The 24,469-nt window shown below is 38.6% G+C and overlaps 1 protein-coding gene across 1 annotated transcript; it reads left to right on the top strand.

The window, feature by feature from the left end:
• The first annotated feature begins 3,561 nt into the window (after positions 1-3,561).
• LOC103715181 (glyceraldehyde-3-phosphate dehydrogenase 3, cytosolic-like) lies at positions 3,562-7,915 on the top strand. The gene is made up of 12 exons (XM_008802722.5): positions 3,562-3,762; positions 3,874-3,906; positions 4,037-4,137; positions 4,583-4,698; positions 4,806-4,905; positions 5,467-5,613; positions 5,708-5,768; positions 5,864-5,961; positions 6,699-6,841; positions 7,175-7,258; positions 7,389-7,478; positions 7,633-7,915. The coding sequence occupies exons 1-12, from the start codon at positions 3,759-3,761 to the stop codon at positions 7,676-7,678; spliced, it is 1,023 nt and encodes a 340-aa protein (XP_008800944.1). The 5' UTR covers positions 3,562-3,758; the 3' UTR covers positions 7,679-7,915.
• The last annotated feature ends 16,554 nt before the right edge of the window (positions 7,916-24,469 follow it).

Raw genomic sequence — 24,469 nt, forward strand, 5'->3', positions numbered from 1 at the left:
GGCAATTCCGCTTCTCCTATCCAGAGGTGGTCCTCCAAGTGGTCGGCAACAAAAGAGGCCACCCAATCTGCAGCACTATTAGCCTCTCTAAACATGTGCTTCGCCTAAACCACCATTCCACCACAAACCATAGTTCGGATATCTCTCAGTAGCGGATGGTAATCACCGACCCCCCTCCCTCCGGAACCCTTGCAGGATCCATCCAATGACCGTCGTAGAGTCACCCTCAAGAAGAACCTCTCTCCTCTGCAGAGCATGCCGAACATAGCACAATCCTGCCCAGGCCGCTCTCAACTTCGACTCTGGCACTGAGGTGTCAAACAAGTGGTAACCCCTAGCAGCAATCATCTTGGAGTCCGAGCCTCTGACAATAAAGCTCGTCCCACCCCTTCTATCTTCATCTAGGACGCATCCATCGAAATTGACTTTGAGGAAACTCGGGGGTGGGGGCTCCAAGGTGAAAAACACCAAACGGGACGCTCGACGAGTAGATGAGGAACCCTAGATATTTTGAGTTGTTAAAGATTTATTCGACCGGATCATCTCAGGCTTCAACCATCTGCTTATGGTGGGAGAAGCCATTGGAGTTGCAGGTGATGGTGGACAGGGGACAACAGCCAAAATGCAGGGAAGAGAAAGCCTTGTCTCTTTTCCTTCCTGCTCCCATCTCCATCAACCATTTTATATATGGACATGAGGGGGTGTCTGACCTAAATTTATTATTAGTATATAAAAACTATTAAGGAAAGTATAAGTATTATAATAACTAAACATATACTTCCTCTAACCAATAATATTAATTGTATCTTCTCAACTAGGTCAACCCAATAATGACCAATCATTAAATTTAATTATTGAATAATATAGATTTTTAACTAAGTTTAGTTCAGAATTGTATATCATTAATTTAAATTCATAATAATTATTCAAATTACCTAACATTAACAATTATTTTTATCATCACTTTATGATCATTAATTAACTAAATGACATGTTTTTTTATTAGTCAATGACACCATACTACGGGTAATTGTTCATCTCTTTGTATAGTATATTTATATTTCTTTAGATGCTTGGTCAAAGATATCTTTTGACTCTAAAAAAAATGATATATTTTGAAAAAAAAAGCGACCATCTTCAAGCACATGCAAAACAAAAGTAGAAAATATTAGGCACAGATACTAATATGTGAAATATGAAAAATGTAATTTAGTTAATTAAGTACATTCCTTTGAATGCAATGCATAGATGAATAAAAACTTCAAGTAAAATGTCTACAAAACTTAAGTAAAAAATAAGTACAATATCAAAGTTCCAATAATAGTTGTACAAAAGTTAAATAGAGTCTAAAGACCTTCTCGAATATTTATGTCTCAACCATAAAAAAGATCTAAATTCACTCAAAAATAGTTGATTCCGTTGTCCTTTTAAGACCACAGTGGTTCATCACGCTTGCATTGAGTGTTGCTATACTAATTACTACCATACGAAGTTCTTTTCTATCGAGTGCTAACTTTGTTGCCAATAAAGCTAAATAATGATGAATTAAAGTTTCAACTAGTGGAACTTACTTGAAAATATTAATCATCTAAAGGCTAACGGCTAGAATTTACTTCCTAATTGTTGGGCATTCAGAATCTTAAAGGGAAGATAAATTATGCAAAATCATTAGTATGCATCAACTTTTCGGTACCGAAATCTAATTCGTATAATGGTTGATTTGCTTTGTGTCTTGAAATTTAAGAGCAATTGCCTCTTCATCTTCTATTAATTTATCTATTGGTTGCATCCATAAATAATGTTTAAGCATTGTCTTTAACATTATGTATAAGATGAGCATGTTCGGATGAGAATATTGAGATAGATACATGGTAGTATAAAAAAAAAAAATAAAAAAATAAAGTCATTCATAAAAAGGTGATCATTGTTATCGCTCGCCACCATCGTCCATGTTTTGTTTGGATGTCCATGGGCGGTTCAGGTTTGGAGAGGTGTCGGGGTTGTCTCGAGCTTTTTGCTGTCCACATCTTCGGTTGAAGCTTTTCTTGGCTACTTGAAGGGATCCATAAGGAGCCTTACTACTATTGCTCGGGGTGTTAGGTGCGCTTGCATGGCCTTCCACATCTGGTTGGACAGAAACGTCCAAATCTTCAAAAACAAAAGGCAGCATCTGAGAACTGTGGTTAACAGGGCTCTACTGCACGCTATTAAAATCACCCAGCCTCTTTCTTATGTTGCACTTGGGATGACAAAGGACATCCGAAACTCTCATTCAGCTTTTACAGTGACTCGGATGATCTTTATCTCCTAGGAGCTCCCACCTTCTGAGCTTTCTCATGGTGAACTTTGACCGATGGCGATAGCAAGGGATGAGCTAATTTTGTGATAAGGGGTCATGATTCTAGATTTGTCGCGGCTGGGAGTTGACGCATTTTTAATACTTCCATCCCTAGAGTAAAGTTGAGAGCTACTTGGGAAGGTCTTATCTATGCAAGGCTTGTTTTGGGAGCGGATAGCATTCACCTTGAAGGATAACATAGGATCGGCAATGGGCACTCACTTTTGTAGGATATCTGTAGGTTGATGAAAGAATGCGGCGCATTTCGGGCCGCTCTTATCTATCAAAAGACGAACAGAGTTGCTGACTGGGTCGCCACCTTTATTGATTAGCACTCGAGTAGGGTCTTTTGGGAGATCCATGAGACTGCCCATTCTCCTATCAGTCAACTTCTTTTTTATTTTTTATTTTTTATTTTTTTTGGATGTAGTCAACTTTTTTATTTTTATTCACTCGTTCTATGATTTTTTTTTTCCAACTATAATTAAAACTATCAAAACAAATTGAAACTGCAGAAAATAATACTTTAACATAATCAAGTCAAATATAAGCTTGGATGGGCTGAGTTCAAAGTAATGCTTCAACAATGTTGGCTGGGCTCAAATTAAGTCCAATTTTGGTTCGTCCCGTCACACTGTGGGCATTTTGGTCATCAGCGGCGCACCTAGATGCAGACCAAAACCCTTGGGCGGCGGCCGGTCGCAGATGGCAATGGCGTCCCCCACGCAAAACCACCGGCTCCCCCCGGAAAGAAGCCTCCAGAAACAGAAGATTCCCTCTTGGATCCCGCGAATCAAGTGGCATAACCACAAAATCCAGTGGCATTCCTCCTTCCTTCCCCGAGCTTAACGTATAATTATTGCATGGACCAGGTCCAGTGGACCAGTCCAATAGTCACTTGCCACATCACCCCTTGTATTTAAACAATTCAAGATCAAATGAGAAGTTCCCGTTATCCACCGTACATGTGCCCAGAGATTTGGATCGGTCCACTGGACCTGGTCTGTCTCCACGTTAATCTGCCGTCACGCGGCCTCTCGCGTTAAGCGGCGTCACGGCTCACGCCTCCCTTGGCGGTTTTCCCCATTTCCTGCGCCGCCGCAACTCCACTGCTACTGTATTCCTCTCTCTTATTGGCCGATTAATTCAAATTTCAATCAAAGAAAACGATCCACGTTAGTGGACCACTTTTTAATATAAAGGACTAAGGTATATCAGAACCCGACCGCTCAGGTCCATACCGGCGGTATTCGTTGAGCTTCTAGAGAAACGCTTGGTTTCCATATGTACCTTTCCTTTCCTGGTCTTCATATTGGCATCTTAAACCCACCATTTCCTCCACATCTCGCTCCCCGTTGTCTCTCGCACACTCTCTATCTCCTCAGCGTCTCTCTCCCTCTCTCTCTGATATCCGATCGCGATGGGTAAACCCTTCGATCTCTTGTCTCGTCATTCTTCTTCTTTGATATTTGGTCTTCGATCGTTGTTTTCTGATTTTTGGAGATTTTTCTTATTTTTGTGATTTTTTTGTGCAGCAACTGAGAAGAAGATCAAGATCGGCATCAACGGTTGGTTCCTAGCCCTTTTTGCTGATTTTTATGTGGATTTAGGGTTTTGATCTGGATGATGAGGGTTTTTGGGTGGATCTGGTTTGTGGTTTTAGTCTTGATTTCTTATGATCTGCTCCGATGGTGTTAGGGTTTGGAAGGATCGGGCGTTTGGTCGCCAGGGTTGCGCTCCAGAGCAGTGATATTGAGCTTGTGGCCGTCAATGATCCGTTCATCAGCACTGACTACATGGTATTAGGCGAAATCCTTTTTGTAACTTTACTGATCTACGGATCTGATGTCTGATGTGTCGAATTTTTATCGTAGTACGTTGATTATTTTGATAGATTGTTAGTACTATTCGTGCTGATTCTTGGTATCTTCTAATCCGTCGTCGCTTTGATTAGCTGTTTAGAAATAGTTATGTGATTATTCTGTCGATCGGCACGGTTTTAGGTGGGAGATCGTGATGCAGGAGGTTTAGCTCGGATTTTGTTTACTGATCCGATCGTGCTCTATTTAGATTGTAGTGTTTCACGGAGGCTTCTGATTTATTTAACAAAAAATCCGACCTACTTTTGAGAATTCAAATCGTCTGTAATCATGGAAGTTTGGCTGTTTGTGTTGCAGCATCTAATTTTGTATCTAATGAGCTTTTTTTATTTTTTGTGGGTGTTTTTTGGGTCATGAACTGTAGACGTACATGTTTAAGTATGATACTGTGCATGGAAAGTGGAAGCACCACGATATCAAGGTCAAGGACTCGAAGACCCTTCTCTTTGGCGAGAAGCAAGTCGCTGTCTTTGGCATTAGGTAGGCTGATCTCTGCTGCCCTTTCTGACGATTTTTCTTTCTGTTTGTATGTTCTTTGTTGATTTGGTTTGGTAATAGGAGTAGCTATAACTGTTGCTTTTGTGTAGAAACCCTGAGGAGATCCCATGGGGTGAAACTGGTGCAGAGTATGTTGTGGAGTCCACTGGTGTCTTTACTGACAAGGAGAAGGCTTCTGCTCACCTGAAGGTACTCTTATCATTTGTATCAGTTTTATCTAGTTGGGTTATATCATTTGACCATGCTAGTAATAGATCAAAATAGGTCTGATTTTTCATGTATTTTAATATCCTTCCCTGGATGGTTGATTTTCTTCTGCATGTTCAAACAACAAACAGATATATGATATCTAGGTCTTTGATATGGTGTTTATGGTTTTACGTTGGTCTATGAGCAGCTCTTTGCAAGATTTTGGTGTATTGAGATCCTAGGTTGTGAATTTTACTGTTTTATCTAGAAATTTGTTAAATATTTTTTCTCAGTGCTACCGGGCTTGTCAAACTGCATTTTTGACACCCTATAAACACCGCATAAAAGTAAAATGCATTTTTTGAGCTCAGTCAGCGTTTGCTTTTCAACATGCGAATATTTCTTGTGCCTAGATTTTTATTCTTTTTGCCTCATGTTTAAGAGGGAAAAAAGTGAGTACATTGTTTAGATGCCGTTATGTTATTTTTTTAAATGATTTAATAAGGAAAATCATGAGATTCAGCTGATCATTCTTGTTGGACAAATCTTGTTTAACATCAGGGTGGTGCCAAGAAGGTCGTCATCTCTGCTCCTAGCAAAGATGCTCCTATGTTTGTGGTGGGTGTGAATGAGCATGAATACAAGTCCGACATTAATATTGTCTCCAATGCTAGCTGCACCACAAACTGTTTAGCTCCTCTGGCCAAGGTAATATTTTGCCTTTATGGTTTTTTGTTTTTATCATCCATTTGTACTCTGCAATGTCAAATGGCTGATTATGTTGAATGTTGAATTATGATAGGTCATCCATGATAAATTTGGCATCATTGAGGGTTTGATGACCACAGTGCATTCTATCACCGGTATATATTGTTTGAAATATATGCTTGATTTTTTAATTGGGTTGCAATTATTTCAATGGCTGTAATTTGATAAGATTTCTTCTTCTGTGCTTCAGCTACTCAGAAGACCGTTGATGGGCCATCCAGCAAGGACTGGAGGGGTGGACGAGCTGCCAGCTTCAACATCATTCCTAGCAGCACTGGTGCTGCCAAGGTATTTTTTTACTAACATTGATATATTCTATCACTTCTTTTGATCAATAACTGCGTGTAGCTTCATGCATTTTGTATTTTCTCCTGGAGGAGATTTGCTTTTTTATTTCAGCTTTCTCATTTAGGGATGATGGACATACCTGGGATGTGGGGAATATCAGTGCATACCAATGTTCAGATTTAGTTGATCTATTCTTTTCTTTCATTTACAATCATGAAATTTTGGGTTTCTAAAGCAAATATTTTGGAAGTAATAAAGCTGGGTATGACTTAATTTTCTCGATCACCATAGTTTTTATTAGTTAAGTTGGTTTCCTTTTCCCCCCTTAGATTATGTATTTTTATTTTGCTATAGTTAATTTGGCTGTATAATTGGATGTTTTTACTTGGGCTGACCATGAATTCATTCAGGTTGCCTTGTTTGTTTGATCGTGGGTTGATCACCTGTAAGCCTTTGTAACTGAAGAAAACTTTGGCTTGTAGAATTTTTGTCATGTTGAATTGAAGGATGCATTATTGTTTCCCTTCACCTCTTGACCGAGCGAGCAGTGATGTTTATTTGGTGGGAGAGAATACATTCAATAGAATATTAGGCATGTTTTTTAATTGGAGGCTCATGCGAGCCTTATATCCTCACACGATCATTCTGATACACCACAAGTAAAATTATGTTGAATCTGAATATAATTGTCTTTCAAATACAATTCCAATATTGCTGTTTCGTTGTTGTTCCCGCAGGCTGTTGGCAAAGTGCTTCCTGCCTTGAATGGAAAGTTGACCGGCATGGCTTTTCGTGTTCCAACCGTGGATGTGTCTGTCGTGGATCTCACTGTCAGGATCGAGAAGTCAGCCACGTATGCGGACATTAAGGCTGCTATCAAGTAAGTCTTTATAGCCAATAAATTTTGACAAGATTATTTGTTGGTCTACTTGAGAAAATCTACAACCTCTCTAAGTTCATTGGCTGCTTGATGCTAATGTCCTGCCCATTCTGGTTGATGCAATTTATATGTTGAAGTAAAGTGGTATATGCTTTAATTCGCCCCGTTGCATTAGAGGCTATATTTGTTCTGTTGCTGCCATATGCCAGGAATCTGTTTGTGCTATATTCTTCTTCTTCTTCTGGCTGATACCCGGGTTTCTTGTTGGCATCCTCTAACCAAAGCCAAAGCAGAGGGCGATTGTATTTATTTGTTTCATTTTGTGCACCACAGGGAAGAGTCTGAGGGAAGGCTCAAGGGTATCATGGGCTATACTGAAGAGGACTTGGTGTCCACCGACTTCATTGGCGACAACAGGTATTACCATTCTTCAAATCTTGTTCGGAAACAATTGGTGTAGTTGATCTAATTGCTTGCATTCCGATTGATGAATGGATCACAGCATTTGAAAAATGTTATTTTAATTGCGTTGTTGCAAATGATGCAGGTCAAGCATTTTCGATGCAAAGGCTGGAATCGCTCTGAATGATCACTTCGTCAAGTTGGTGGCTTGGTACGACAATGAATGGGGCTACAGGTAATGTCGTCTATACTTATGCATTACGCGGTACCGGACCAATGGACCAATGACAGGACCTTGATCTCTCAGTGACTGTCTTGGATTTTGCATTTAACTTTCTCTTTCACTTCCAATATGTTGAGACATATGTCAATTTTTTCCCCCTTTCCAGCTCCCGTGTTGTTGACCTGATCCGGACAATGGACAGCAAGAAGTAGAATGCTTGCCCTGGCGTTGATGTGTTGATGTTGGTGGTCTGTAGGTGTTCGGTGATGTGTCTTAAGAATAAATGTTTGGTGGCGTGTTGTAAGAGTTTCTCTCTTTCAGTCTTTCTCTAGTACCGTACTTGGGCGTCAGGTGTGCCCCCATTTTGCTTGAGATGTGTTAAAACTCAGCTTAATTTGAAGCGGAAAACTATGTTTAAATTTTATTAAAATTTTGCTTTGGCATTCTCATCGGCTCTGCTTTTGCAGCGTGGCTCAAGCTGCTCTTAAGCTTTTGTTATTTGTGGTTTCTCGACTGAAGGTTCCAGTACCGTGAATATTCTTACACTGCGAGATGGTGGTGTATTCACCCTCAATGGTTGCTACTTTAAGGTGCTTATGAGCTTGATTCAGTGGCCGACTAAGTGGAAGGTGATGAGTTGCAGTTAATGTGAAATTGGATTGTCGTCTCTATCTTGAATTCCGGCCGACTACAGGAGCCTGTTTGGTGTTAGCCTCTTCTTTGGTCTGAAGTGATTTTAATTCCTGAATCAAATCCTTTTCCGGCGGAGAGGCCCGAGCCGGCTCCGGCCGGACGCTCGTTCCCGCTTGTGTGGTTATTGTGAGTACTAGGGTGGTGGAATGGGGTATTCTTGAGGTATATGGGCGCGACGGTTGGGAGCTTGGGTCTGGTGGAACGTGCTCCGTTAAGCAATTTATCAATCTTGTTCGTTGGTTTAGGCATGCAGGCAGGATTAGTTTCAGGAACCCAGTTTCTTCCGGTTGATTGGTTTGAGGAATTGGAAGGCGTCTCAGTAGGTGAGTAGCACGCCTAGTTCCATGAAGTAAAATTTGTGAATGATTCTTGTAGTATCCGTTTGGGTAGTTGATGTCTTATTTTTTTTTATATATATTTGATTGATCACAAAAAAATAATATATAAAATATATTTTTTAGAATAATTTATATTTGGTTGAGTATTTATTTTATAAAAAAATTATATAAAATATGTGTTATGTTCTACCGAAACTACAAAGAGAAAGTATAACATGTATAATTTTGAGAATCGGATATTTCGAATATTAAGATTTGGAGATTTTAAAAATTCAATATAAAAAAATCAGAATATATTTTAAATAGCTATTTTTAATTATTTTTAACTAATAAAATTATTACAATTTATAATATATTTGGATACTTATCTAATTATTAAAATTACAACACTTCATAATATATTTTTATAGCCATGTTTAAATATTTTTCAATCTAAAAATATTTAAAAATATTTTTAAATATTTAAAATAGCTATTAAAACTATTTATTGGGTTGAGTTTTTAGTTAATAGTTAAACAACTTTTTTTTATATTGTGATTAATTTTAAATAGTTATTAATATATTTTTATATTAAGATTACCATAATTATTTTATATTGTAATAATTTTTTAAATATATATATATTTTTTTTTTTGGTGAAAACGGCTTTTAAATATATATTTTGAATGGTTTAAAATTAATTGTTAAAAATGGCTACTAAACGGGTCGCTATAGGGTCAGATACCTAAGCTCGGAAACCAAACGAGTCCTTAGACTGTTCATTTGCATGCAAGTTTGTGGGCCAGAACCGTTCCTACACTGGCAAACAGCCTTGCGACAGGTTCAACTCTGACATTGATGGCCATATAGGACCAGCTACCTACTTCTTTGGGCCCATCTTTAACCATGCATGCCTTAGTAGGTGTTGAACCCCCCGTTTCTTTCTGACTGGGAGACAAGTTTGTTATTTTATCATTTTTTCTATAAAGTACAAGCAATAATATTGTTGCTTAACAGACACTTATATGCTATGGTTTTTTCTTGTTCTAAAACAAATTCTAATTTATTACATTTTCTGTTTAAACCATACAATTGTCTTAAATCATATGACTCGTGTAGAAGTGAATCTTGACAGAGTTCTCCAGTATTTGATGCGAAGGCTGAGAAGCCAGTTAAGATGACCGATACGCTACTACCCGAATATCTCAGGTGATGTATTACCCCAAAAATATGAAAAATTTGTACCAAAAGAATGTCTTAGGTGAAGTAAATGACCAGCGATCCATCCCCTAGTTGGACGGCCACCTAAACGGGGAGCTGGGGAGCACCCACTTCTGATAGTTCAAATGGATTGCAATGAAAAATCCTCAAATGGTCATTTGGTTGCTTAGATGAGTTATTCAGATAAAATAAAATGAGATATGCTTAGCAAAAAAACATTTAAATATAAATATTATATATTATAAATAAAATAAAAAGTATAAAAAATTATGGAAACTAGAAAAGTATAGGATAACTATAAAATTAGAGAGGAAAGGAAAATTATAGGGGCATCGGGCACCCCCTCAATTTAGAGCCTGTCCCAGAGACACCTGCTCGACTTTAAAAAGTTCCGAACCTATTCTTCAGGTTTCTAAACTATTCCAAATTGTTCCTCTAGCTTTTCGACCAACGGACGACGTTAGCTTGCAATTGCATATGACCAAGATACCCTCACCCTCTTTAGAGTGCAGATGAATGAAGGAATTTGGAGTGTTTTGGCATCTATGCCGTCGGTGATCTTTAATTATAGGCCATGTCTTAAGGATGCTTTGAGATCTGAGCAAGCATATGGATGAATAAGTTCATAGCGCTTTGAGATCTATGTAATGGGTAATCCTTAATTATGAACCATATACTAAGAGTTTTTTTTGAGATATATGCAGGTGGATCAATAAAGGAGTTCGGTGTGATTTGAGATTTACACGGTAGGCGATCTTTAACTATGGATCATATATTAAGGATGTTTTGAGATATATGCAGGCGGATGAATGAAGGTGTTCGAAATGCTTTGACATTTGTGCGATGGGTGCTTCTTAACTATATGCCATATGATAAGGGTGCTTTGAGATATATGCAGGTAGATGGACGAAGGAGTTTGGAGTGCTTTGAGATCTGTATGATAGATGATCTTTTACTATAGGCCATATATTAAGAGTGCTTTAAGAATAAATGAAGAGGTTTGGAGTGTTTTGAGATCGGCACGATAGGTGATTCTTAACTATAGGTCATATACTAAGGATGCTTTGAGATCTATGCAGACGGATAAATGAAGATGTTCGGAGTACTTCGAGATCTGTGCATGGGTGAACCTTAACTGTGGACTATATATTAAGGATGCTTTGAGATCTGTGTAGGTGGATCAAAGTGTTCAGAGTGCTTTGAGATCTATGTGGAGGTGATCCTTAAACTATGGGTCATATGCTATGAGTTTTTTAAGATCAGTGCTAGAACTTCACCCTATAAACAATTGATATAAAGGGTATGTTGGTCATAATACAATTTATGCTATTATGTGATTGTCACATAACATCATTCTATTAACAGAGATGAAGGCCAAGACAAACTTAGAATAATTTGGAAACTTGAATGACCCGTTTGGAACTTTTTAAAATCGAGAGGTACTTCTAGGACGAGACCTAAGTTGAGAAGGTGTCTCTATAATTTTCTCTTTTTTTTTTGTAAGAAGGAATTTACGTCTAATATAATATGGATGGGTAGGAATCCAATATAAACAAATTAAATTCATTAAAATAGATTCAGGTTTCACATAAACAACCTTAGATGATAAATACATCATTTTAGCAAACCCGTAACTAACCGGATCAAATTCACCTTTTCAGAGTTATGATTCATTTAATTTACTTAATAATTGGATTAAATTGGATGAACTTGTTTAGAATCCATTTATGATCCATTTACCGCCCATTTATCCATGTCAAATCAGGTTAACATATTATCACGGACCAATTTAACATGATCCCTTTTTTCTTAAAATAAAAAAAAAGTGCGTCAGATTGTGCAACTTGTTAATCAAATAGATCATGTACACATTTCAATTTTTGAACCATTTCATAAACATGTCAAGCTTAGAATGTCAATTCTTCTCCAAAACCAGCTTCTCAACCCTATCGAAACAAACTAATCATCAAATTACAAGGCATGAATATCTATCCTTCCTTGGTAAGATATCTCTTGCAAATGATATTAATTCCGTTCCTGGTTATTGGTTGGCTAGGTCTTCAATGTATTAGGCTGGATACTATAAGGTTGCCTAAGCAGCTTGGCAGGGCGCCCCTTCAAGATTAGTGCTGACTAACCGGCTAAAGTGGCCTGGAATTGTATAAATGCATGCATTAGACTTGTTCACAAGCCGAACGGCCGGCCCGGCCTGCTCCAACTCGGAGCTTTTTGGATGGGCTTGACCCAAAACTTTTAGGCTGCCGGACCAGGCTAGACTTAGAAAATTAGCCCCTTTTGATAAAGGGACCGGCTTGAGCTTGGAGATTAAAGCCTGGCCTGAACCTGGCGCGACCCAACTTAATTGACGGTTATTATTGATATATAAATTTATTAAGATGATAAACATGTTGTAAGTTAATATTTAAGTATTCATATTTACCTTTTTTTTAAATTAAAAAATATTTTTAAACAATATCTTCAAATTTTTTTTAACAAAATAAGGTATGAAGTCCGAGCTCTGGCCTAAAGTTCGAAGCCTAAGAAATGACCTCTGGAGCCCAGCCCATAAGCAGGTCTAGTCTGCATGCTAATCGCCCCTCCCAGCCACTCTTGGCTCCACACAAGTGCAGTAAGCTCAGCATTTGGTTTTATGGTGCTGGAATGCTATCTAGGCTATGGAGAGTAACAGTGTGGGAGGTTGTGTTATGTGACTGAAGAATTAGAGAGGAAGAAAAAGATCATCATCTTGGCTGTTTTGAGCGAGCCAACCTCCTAATTTCAAGAATGGGTTAATACTTTGCTATGTTTTTTCTTCCAACATATCAGCATCCATAGAATACGTCATAAGACCTCGACATCATGTAACCTACCTACCCACCCATGTTCACCACAAAAGATAAACTACTCCGACACCAAAAGACCACCAATATAACACCTCAAAACTCCAACATAACGACCAGAAAATAACAAAGATAAAAAGAATTGTACATAATAAACTAAAGAATAATAATGAAAACAAGGTAATAGATAGCAACAAGTAGTTGGGTGAGTTGACATACTCAATATCTTGGATGATAGTGTGGGAGAACCCACAATTAGATTCATTAAAAAGAGAAAACCTCCGCCCAAATGAAGGAGAGATGCAGCCCCCTAGTTTGTGTTGGATGAGTTCAATTGAAGTGTGAAGCGAGTGACCAATGCCAGCTTATAAATACTTCGCTCCAAAGCTATCAGTGTTATGTTATATGAGTAAATTAAGATATTCGAAGCTGAAGCCACTAATTTGAAAGCTATAACTTGCCTTCTAGCTTTTTTATCAGTTGGTTATTTGGCATGTAATCCAAAATGTTTATTTTTCCCCTAATGCATGCAATGTTTTTATTTCTTTATAGAAGCATTATTGTCACGTCTATATATACTTATGCTTCTATTGATAGCTAGGGTATCTTTTTCTCTTGATCCGACATCAATATTGAAGTTTCCAAATCAAAGAGAGGAATGGTAGGTTCTTTCAATTCAAAGCCAAACTCCCATGGCAAAGTTCTCCAGCAAAGTGTTTTCCTTCTAGAGAGTTGGACTTCCATTCTCTCCGAAAGAAGGTATTTCAGATCTTTTGAAAAACATCAAACCAGCTATTGCAGACGTGAGAAATCATAGAAATAGAGAACCATGATATATAGTAATGTTTTTCTTTTTTTTTTTGGTACGACGACGACTCTCATGTAACGTATGTGGATGCGGCCAACAAAATCAGAAAGCAAAATGCTACATAGTAACTCTGGCACCTGTCCATGGTCTACCCAAGTGAGGCTTCCTGAGTGGTGCGTTGCATAGGAGGCAACCTAGTCGGCCGCCCCATTCGCTTTTTGGTAGATGTACGAAGCCTGATATATAGTAACGTTCAATAAGTGTTATGAAGCTTATTTTGTGTAGTTGATTGGTGGGACTTTCTCCCAAAGCCCATCTTCCACTCCTTTTTCCTCTTTTCCTAGCGGCTAACTTGTAAGATAACTCCACAATAAAAACAAAATGGGTGGCTAAGCCACCCTTTTCATCAAAAACAAAAGAGGCATCAAAATCAAAGGCCCACAATATTGATTATGATTTATACTATTAAAAATCCTAAAAACCAAAAATCATATATCTTCACGCTCTATGATTTACACATCATGTGGCTGCAAAAATAAATAATTAAAATGACATGAACCATATTTTTGTTACGATCAAAGCATTAAAATCTATTAATTTTCAATTTAGAACAACTATAAATTATGATTAATAAGATGAATTCTCAATTTAAATATTTTATTACATACTTTTATATATCAATACTTTTAGTAGCATAAATCATGATGGACCATGTGGATCTTTGATTTGGATGGTATTATTACCTTAGGAGCTGAGAAGGTATCCTCTCCTCTCGCAGAAGAGTCTAATATATCTCACATACATGTGCGTGCATCTTGTACATCCATGTGCATACATACATTACTATATTTCTTTGGCCTACTTGATGTCACATTGATGACTATTTTTTCCCTTTTGTTTTTTGAGAAGAGTACTAATTTAGAGTTTATCTTCCATTATCGTATCTAAGGTCATCTAGCATTAAAAACTGCTACCAGCAACATGATACTAGTGGAGTCTACTGCAGAAAATAATATTTTACAGTGATAAAAAAAATTAAAAATATCACTCTGTATAAGATTCTCGGAGTTTTGTCCCTGGGAATCCGCGTGCAATTTCCACACTACAACATGAATCCCACCATCCATAACATTCATTTCATGGAGCTATCATCCTTTGTTCCATCCACTATATATAAGACAAGTGCTACTACCAAAGTCTAAGTCAATCTCTCTCTCTCTCTCTCTCTCTCTCTCTCTCTCTCTCTCTCTCTCTCTATATATATATATAAGTCAGAGAAAGGCGTGTGAATCCATGAAGAATAGTATCATGGTGGCATGGAATGGCCGGTCGATGTGGGATTATACATATAGTCTAAGTATACCTCAACAATCTCCTCATAATTCTCCTGGGTTAATTTACGTACACTACAACAATAAAGGGTTTTGGCAACTCTATATTGCCGACGTTGCATAAAAGCGTTCGCCAATTTCCGACGCTTTCCGAAGCGTCGGAAATTATTTTCTCCACTGTAGCATTGGCGGCACCTTACCAAGCGTCGGGATGATTTTTACTGACGCTTAAAAGCGTTGCTAAAGGCCAAAAAAATGCATCGCTAATGCCCAGTTTTCTTGTAGTGGTAGTACGTACGCTTGTGCCAAAGCTAAAGATATTATAGTTCACGCATGGTAGTCATTGGCTGGAATTGTATGGATTTGGTTTGAGGTCAGAAGTTGCAAGCCGGCAGAGGTGTCTCCTTCGTTTAAAGGAGTGGGCGAGCAAGCACGGCAACCTTGAATGCTACAGCCGGAGAAGCAACCGAACTTGACTTTGACCTCCCAAATTTCTGGGCAATTAGCAGGGTGATGGAAGAGTACACCATCGTTTTCGTTGTAGATGGCTGCACTCAACTTGCTCTTGACTATTCCTAACACGAGCTGTAGTTTATAAAACAAAAACTCTCAAAAATTTTATTTTTTGATCTCGATATTTTGTCCGTACGCACCTTCTGCACCTTAAAAATTTTAATCAGATCTTTCAAGTTACTTAAAATCTTAAATAACCAGATATGGTAAGCCCGTCCAACTTCTTGAAATTGTTATCGCGGATGCAACCTTCATATGAATTTTAAAATATGTAAGTATTTCTAAAATATCTTTGATATCCAAAATAAAAAGAAAGAGCGAGAAGAGTGAGGTCTTCATCAGGGCCGGCCCAAGGCTTAGGCGACCGCCTCGGTCGCCAAAGCCTCGGGCCAATGGAAGGCCTTCGGGAGGCGAAGGGAGCAAAGAGATTGAGAGAGAAAGAGAGACTCGGTCGCCTAAGGCCTCGGGCCAGTGAAAGCCTCTGGAAGGCGAAGGCCGAAGGGAGCAAAGAGATTGAGAGAGAGAGAAAGATAGGGAGGTTTTTTGCGTCTGACGGTGACCAAAAGGAAGCAAAGGCCCAATATAAAACGGGAACGGGAGCTGGCTACGAGTCTTCCCCCTTGATGGAAGGGAGGTGGAGAGTTTCCTGGCCTGCAGAGGGGCAATTTGGAAAGTTAGGGATAGTAGTTTTGTTTTGGGTGGAGAGAGAGAGAGAGAGAGAGAGAGGGATTTGGTTGGCTGAGAGAGAAAAGGAGGGAGGGGGTTGAATGGCTGCTGTGCTGCGATGTTGCAGTTGTTGCTTGGGTACTCACTTGAAGGGAAGATGGTGGGATGGGACTTTTATTAATTAGATGGTGGCCCTTCTTTTAGGGTAATTACTTTTCTGTGCTTCCATTCAAAAATTATATTAAATTGAAAAGGCTTCTTGTCTATCTTTGTTAGATTTATTTATCTTTGTTGAAATAGTGCACGTGATAGCTATCTATTTTCATATTATTTTTTTAAGTATTTTATACTTAGTATAAAAAATTATTATTAAAAAAAAAGAAGCCTTATTCATTGGATTCGTCTTAAGCTCCCAAATGTATTGGGCCGCTCCTGGTCTTCGTCATGCCAGCTATTATCGAAACCCTGAGCTTCTTCTTAGTGGCCCTTTTCTCCTCATCCACATGGTTGCCGACACTTCACTGGGACGACTATGCCAGCCTTGTCTCCCCTCGTCTCCATCGGCGCCACCGATAGCTTAAGGAATAACTTGATGGTTAGAATTCTTGGATGGCCAGGTGGTAAAGTCGTGTTTGTTTTATATTATGGACCTTGACTCCATGGAACAATGTGCTACAATAAAAAATATGAATGTCTGATGAAATAATTGTTGCTATCTCCTCCATTAAGGAATCTTGACTCAGTCGCTTGATCTAAATGACCTATACCTTCTTGAATTGTGATAAGATTTGTCATAATAGTACATAGATGTAAACTTGAACCATGGGCCATCCAACACGAAATTTTGTTGGCTGCTAAAACAACATCTCTCCCATGTTTCAAAGCTCATGCTCATACTTGAGGAAAGACACCAACCGCGTCATACCATCTTGCATCACCTGTGACATCTCCTCGCAATGAAGTAAGAGCAGATGTTTGATGACCATTCTTGCGTATCCTTATGTATGTAAATGACATGGAAGGAATGCCAAAAGGGATGAAGCTGACGAGTTTGGCAAAGAATCTCACACATCATTAGGAAGGGAAATTCAAAGAAAATCTGGAGGGTCTTCAATGGGAAATAAGGTAGCCGTGGTGCTTTAGCCAGTCTCCACGTCAAAATGTGACCCTTTCATTGATGCCAACACCCCTACGGCGACCTCCTCCCTTCCTCCCCGTCTCTCTATCTGTTTCCTAATGCTCTCCATTTATTCCATCTTATCCTTTCTCACATTCAGTATTATCTTTTCCAAGTACATTAAAGGCATATTTCATTGGGCTTTAGAATGAGAATGAAAATGTGTGACTTTCCTTTTAGCTATTTGGTTGGAGAAGTTCTATTCTGATTTCTGGCTGAAATCGGAAATGCCCCAATTCCTCAAAATCCAATGCGGACTCTCCCTTAATATGCAAATTTCTTTTTGATTCCGACTCCGATTCTAATTACAAACCAAACAAATCAGGTGAAAGGGCAATATGGCCATTCTGATTCTCATTCCAATCTATTTCAATTTTGATTTTAGTTACAAACTATATACATTATAAGGATATGTTTGGTTGTGGGAGTTGGAATCTAAAATGAGAATAGGAATGAGTGACTCTCGTTTTAGTTGTTTGGTTAGGAGGAGTCCAATTTCTATTCTGGCCGCAGAAGAAAATAGAAATGCACCAATTCCCAAAAAATCAGTCCCTACTCTTTTCTAATATTCAAATCCTATTCCAATTTTGATTTTGGATATGAATCAAATGCATTGGAAGATATGGTCATTCTGATTCTCTCGTTTTTTCGATTTTTGAGATTTACTTCCAACACCTTATCCACTTCAAAATATAAACCTATCCTCGGTTCTTAGTCCTTATACCGATTATTAACATAATTTAGATAATCTATATTTGAACCAAAAGTGAGAAGGTGTTGTGCACTGCTTGAGAATTTTATAATCTTTTACAAGAGGAATTAGGCGACCAACCAATCGGCTCATAAAAAAAACTACTCTTTTTTCCAGAGGGAAGGAGGTCCACCACCATCTAAGAATTGAATCTAGAACTCCTGATTGCCAAGTAGAGGTTGTAACACCAGTGCAAGTCTAAGTTTGTACAGGCACTACTTTGAGGGAAACAAAAAAATGTAAAAAAAATTAAGGACTTCTATGTTGATACTTGTGATCTAGCTTACATAAACTCCACCAGTTATCTATTGATATACGTTATCTAACTTAAGTTCTACTAGCTATCTTTTTATTCATTAGGTCAACTAAATCGTATTCTTCATTCTTTTTTTTTGTGACAAATAATAAACTTTTTGATGATATAACATTATAAGCTCATTGCATGATAACGATCGTCATAATCTCCATTAAGCTGGAATTGTGAATCCTGTCCAGTTGGAGAGTTTAAGATCTTAGTGCAGTTTATGGCCTACAAGATTATTAAAAGTAAAGTCAACCTATAAAAGTTGTCCCCTTGCTTAGTGCTCATAATGTTGCTATTAGGTTCATCTATCCTGGCTTCAATTCCTATTACAAATGCATCTATATGGGATTAAGCCATTAATAACAAGGCTAAAGCATTGCACCCTTATGCTGTGGGAGGAGTTGTATTGCCAAGTGTTTGGCATACATAACCCTATTTTTGTTTGTTTTTTTTTAGAAAAAATTCAAAACTCCACCATTACTCTAAATGAGAAAAAAGGGCTTTAGATTATCGACACAAATGGTTATTTAACCGAGCTACTTAATGCCATTGAAAATAGGCATCCAATTCTGTTTTGAATTGATCCAAATAATATAAGCAAAGGTGACAATATGCCGAAACACAAAGCCATAGAGATATTTCTTGATCCAATGTCCATAGATCATGCTTAAGAACCCACAAAGGACTTTTAGCAACCCATTCACATTATAGGCATCAATTTGTAGGACCACAAATATTCTATATACATTTTCTATGGTGCGACCGGTATTGCTCATAATATCATTTGTTTGGTCTCTCTTAACTTCAATTTCTTAATCAAAGCGTGCGTGCAAATGAAGTTAGGCAGTCAAATATAAACTACTTCTTTGCAAAGCTAATGCTTCATTTGTGCCTGAAATCGGGCATTCGATTCTTAAATTTATCCAAATAATACGAATAAATTGGGAATGTGGAAGCCAATAAATATGTATTCCTAATCCAATGCCTAGGGATCAAGCTAGAGAATATATGCAAACTAATAGCCAATCAAATCACAGTATAGACATCAATTTCTAGGGCCAAATATATTGCGATGCTATATTATTAATAAATGATATGAGTGCCCTTGATGTGAACTTCGAAAATTTCTTGGGTCCATTTATGTTGGCTTGGCAACTTAACATTCAACTATCTTTTGTTTAATTAGTATAGTAATTCTTGGAATTTAAACCAATTTACTTACACCATGCGGCACGAGAACGTTTTGGTTTTCACAAAATATGTTTGTCATAGGATTGCTTTATTTATTTTTTTTTTTGCTAAAACAAAAGTATTATACCATGCGTGTACGGATACAATCAAAAAAGTTAAAAAGTAATACATCTCGGAGAGCACTACGCAATTTCGCTTCGCCCACCCGAAGGTGTATACCCGAGTGATAGGCAACAAAAAAAGCCACTCAGTCAGTGGCCCTTTTGGCCTTCCGGAAGACATGCTTGGCCTAAATGACTAGTCCATCCTGAGTTATAGCCCGAATATCTCTCAGCAGCGGGTGGTAATCGCTGACCCCCCCTCCCCGTCGCCCATCGTATCCACCCAATGACCGTCACAGAATCACCCTCCAAGAGGACCATCCTGGCCTGCAAAATATGTCGCACATAACATAGTCCAGCCCAAGCCGCTCTCAACTCAGCCCCGAGCACCGAGGTGTCGAATAGCTTGCAACCCTCGACAGCAACCACTTTAGAGTCTGGGCCCCTCACCATAAAGTCCGCACCTCCCCTCACGCTGCTTTGCAGGATGCAACCATCGAAATTGACCTTGAGAAAACTTGAAGGTGGGGGTTCCTAGGTGAAATACACTAAATGGGGCGCTCTATGAGCAGATGTAGAGCCTAAGGTGTTCCGAGTTATCAAAGGTCTATTCGAGTGGTCCGCCTGAGAAACCTCCACTGCAAGCATCCTAGCCCTCTCCACCACCACCCCTGGAGGTGGGCTCGACTCTCCAAAAGTCCACCATTCCGCGCAAGCCATATCTGGTAAGCGGTGTAGGTCGCCCGCATCGCCTCCGGTCTAGACTGTATGGCCCCTGCTAGATGACCCAAAACATGCAAAAAGGACGCCGCATGACACCAAACCTCCGCAGGGAATCATGTTTGCCTCCAGATCCTCCTAGCCCGACAGCACTGGAAGATAGCATGATCCAACGACTCATCTAATTGGCACTTCGAGTATTGAGAGTGGATGCCCATGTCCCTCTCGAACAGTAGAAGCCTCGTCGGTAGGTGACCCCATGCAACCTTCCAAAAGAATAAGGCCACTCTAGGGTGCAACCCAAACTACCAGATCCACCTAAGGTCCACTGCTCGCAACTCGCACCTTGCACTACGTGGTAGACATCGGCCACTATGATGGTAGAACTGCAGGAGGTGCTCCAAATCCTGACATTCGCATGCGCCGAAACTGAAACAGACTGAATCCGCTCTGCGAGTGGCTCGCTGAACAACTGACTGATCAAATGGGTATCCCACATCCCACCACCAGGGAGAAGCAAGTCACATACCCGTAATCCCTCCCCAATCTCAACACTAACAAAGGTCGGCCACCGCCCCATGGGGAGCTCATCCACCCAGGCATCCTCCACCACGTCCACACTCTGGCCATCTCCTATCAGCCACCTGCATCTCGCCATGACCATGGGCATATACCTACGAATCTCATGCCAAATCGATGATGCCCTCCGACCCCCTATAGGATCCACTCTACTGCCAACAAGACCATACTGGGCGGTTATAATCAGACTCCAGAAACACTGCGGCTCCAGAATAACCCTGACAGCATGCCGAGCAATCAATGCCTCCCTTCTAGTCAGCAGGGACTGGATACCAGTCCCCCTGCCCTAGTCGGTCGACACACTGACTCCCAGTCCACCAAATGCACCCCACGGCCACCACCCTGTGTCCCCCAAATGAAACTCCGAGCTAGCTTCTCAATCCTCCTCAGCACCGACTTCGAAACTACGGTGTCAGACATCAGGTAAACTAGCATAAAAAAAAGCACCGACCTAACTAGGATCACACTATCCATCATGGAAAGTGAAGCTGCCCTTCAACCCTCCAACCTCTGTTGCACATGAAGTATCACATCCTAGTAATCAGAAACCCGCAACCTCCTCCTAATGATAGGGACACCCAGATAACTCCATGGTCCATTAAAACATATATTTCCCCTTGTTGAAGGCTTATCCGAACAAGTTTGAAGAAATAGAATTTATATAGTAAAACAAAAGGATTTTTGACATCGGATTAGCGAAATAAATGCAGGAGATAATTGGGGTCATTAAATTTTATGATAATTTAAATTTTCTCACAAAGATGAAATTATCCTCACTCACTCTCTCTCTCTCTCTCTCTCACACACACACACACACACACACACACATAATAGATAGAGAAAAAAAGGTAATTGGATGGAATAAGTTTTTCTTATTTATGGTACCACTATATTCCATCTAACTGGTGCATTCCACCAAATTGGTGCAATAGAGCTCTCTTATACAACCCCCACCCTCCCTTTTTTTTGTTTGATAGATTACATCCGTATTTAGCGGGATATCCCTACTTATTTTCCATTTAAACAAGGCAATTAGGATGCAGATTAGGTTGGCTGCAAGTTTTCATTTTGCACTTGCCTTTAGAGTTTGCCATGGATATAGAAGGCTGACTCAAAAAGTTACAAACTTTAGTTTTTACTTCATCGTGGACCTAAACTATAAGAAATTATTATCATAGATTTAGAGTGAAATCATCCTAGGTGAATTTATTTCACGGTAATTATTAAGTCATTCATTTTATTTTAGATTTATGGTGAATCTAGTCCGTCCATTAATTTTTTTCTAAACTAATTTTTTTGGATTGCAGTCCTTTTCAAGGATGTTAAATCGTCTCCTCATACTTCAAATTTTAAGTAGAATTGTGGCGTAACTAATTGAGAAAAGTACAATGAGTTGCCATCAACCTTCGCCTAAAGTCAAGCCTGGGTCCCACTAAATACGTCTTTCAGAATAAAAAAATAATCAATATAGATTTTAAAATTATTCTCCAAGAGCAGGATTACTGTTTATCGAGATTTGACTTTGTCATATCGTGGAGGAATTTGCGACGAGTTTTCGAAGAAGAAACCGAGTTCATGATTAGCTCGCACGCTTCCTAGGCCAATAGAAAAAGTTGGGTTTGACGAGTTTAATGTGGATTCCAAGGCACAGGTGTCAATTAGGGTTGGTGGTAGGTCAAGCTACCCTGTTCGAAGGAGGGAACGTGGCTTTGATCCAATAAAGACCCGTTTGGTACGAGAATATTTTTTTAGAAAGATAATTTTTAAAAATATAATATTTAAAAAAATAATTTTAATTGATCATAAAAAAGTTGGAAATTTGAGAGCGGCTTATGTTTGGTTAAACACATACTTTTCTGAAAAAGTTGTATTAAATATCTATTATATTCTTAATAATGAAAAAAATTTTATCTATGAATTTTCATGGCTTAAAAATATTTTTGAAAAAAAACTTTCAATTTTCAACCGATGAAAAAATAACATTCTTATGTTCATAAAATTTTTTTCAATTAAATATGTGAATCCTATTCTAGTAAAGCTTTTGGGCGAAGAAAGTAGGTGGATTAGTTGGACTCTGAGGGTCGAATATGAGAACAATGATATAAACCTAGAAAAACAACTTCGACCAGCAGCTTGTTTTAAGTGATTTTATCTTTATTTTATTTTATTTTATTTTTTTAATAATTAGAAGGGCCTAATTCTCATCTTCTTTCTTATCCTCACCCCATCTTTCAATGATGGACTCCGATTGGATTCAAATCTTTCACCCTTTTATCTAAGTACTTAGGGGAGATACGATCGGAACAAGCACGATCGCTTAGAATATTTGATCTTTTCTAGCAAAAATTCTGAATATGGTTTATTTTTTGCCCTTTATGCCTTTTTTTAATATTTTCAAAAAAAATACACCCTTTACAAAAATCTAAATATCTTTCTATTTTTTTATTTTCTTAAACTGAAGGTTGTAGATGAAAAGCAGGCAATTATAATGATGATTCTCCCACTCCCAGTAAATGGGATTACTAAGACACCAATAGATTATTGTTTAATTATATTTGGGAATGGAAAATAGATGTATTTGATTTGGGAGTTGACCCACTGGTTTGATTAGCTTAGAGGCTTGGGTTCCGGTCCACGCGCAACGAGGTGAGTGCGCACGCGGGAATCGTGGGTCAAACAATGCGCCAAAAGTGCTGCTTGCGGAGGGTTCAGAGTTCAGACACTGCTGCCGCAATTACGCAGCAATGCTGCTGCTTTCATATACTTTGATTTGGAGGAAAAGATAATATTAGAAAGTTCAATGGCCAGCACACGAAATGTTCAAATTTGTTTTGGACATTGACTAGTGTAGTCTTTGATCATTTTTTGAAGTCTTTCAGCTATGATTGAAAAATTTCCTCCATCCCAAAGCATGGTGGTGGTTTTGGATAAGTTAAAATATTTAGATGAAAGTTCTTCTCAAGAAAATAGTTAAGAAAACATCTTTGAGATACCTTGAGACTTGTTGATGTTTTAGTAGGTATTTTTGCGATTTCGTTTAAGCAAGGTCGTCTTTTCAGGTATTTTTGAGAGATTGAGATTATGGGGCAAAAGAAGGAATTTAGGTCACAATTACAACGAGGAGGAGATCAAAATTAAAACAACTTGTAATATCTATTGTTATAGATGCATATACGAGAGCATGGATCAGAATATATAAAGAGATTAGAACTTTTAAAAGCATACATGATAGGTTGCAATGATCGAGTTTTCTTGCTACTGCTGTGCTCATGGGTAGAAGAACAACATCTATCATCCTCGTACAAAACCATTTTAGAACTCTTTAGACTCACTAACAATCTCTGTGCTCATATAGTAGATGGCCATATTTTGTGTTGGGTACCTTAAGCCACTTTTTTTGAAATTCTGATTTTTTAAAAGAAGAAAAGAACTAGTGTATGGGACGGAACTTGTCACAACGATTCTAAATTAACCATCTACTTACACACAAGAAGCTTTTCAGCTCTAAATGATAAACATTTTAAATCTCACATACTGAAAGATAAATTTTGCAAATCTCTCATAATGCTTTTCTTTAAATAATCTATAAAGCTAATGGCAAGACGTAACTATTTCAATGTAAAAAAAATATAATGATGGGAGAACTCCGGCAGCAATGAAAGCGGCTCGGATTTCGGCGGCGAGAATTCCGACGAAGAGAAGAGAGGGAGACGGGCTGTCAATGGTGGAGAAAAGAGTCGAGAGAATGGTTTTGATTCCGGATGGGAGGAGTGAAAGAAAGGGATCTAGAG

Source organism: Phoenix dactylifera, chromosome 11 (genome assembly GCF_051530095.1).
Source record: "Phoenix dactylifera cultivar Ajwa chromosome 11, Ajwa_hap1_PhDact_Kaust_v1.1, whole genome shotgun sequence".
Taxonomy (NCBI): Eukaryota; Viridiplantae; Streptophyta; class Magnoliopsida; order Arecales; family Arecaceae; genus Phoenix; species Phoenix dactylifera.

Coding starts and splice junctions, on each gene's coding strand:
- LOC103715181 (XM_008802722.5), top strand. Junction 5,962..6,698: donor GCAGCACTGGTGCTGCCAAG/GTATTTTTTTAC, acceptor TTGTTCCCGCAG/GCTGTTGGCAAAGTGCTTCC. Junction 7,259..7,388: donor GACTTCATTGGCGACAACAG/GTATTACCATTC, acceptor CAAATGATGCAG/GTCAAGCATTTTCGATGCAA.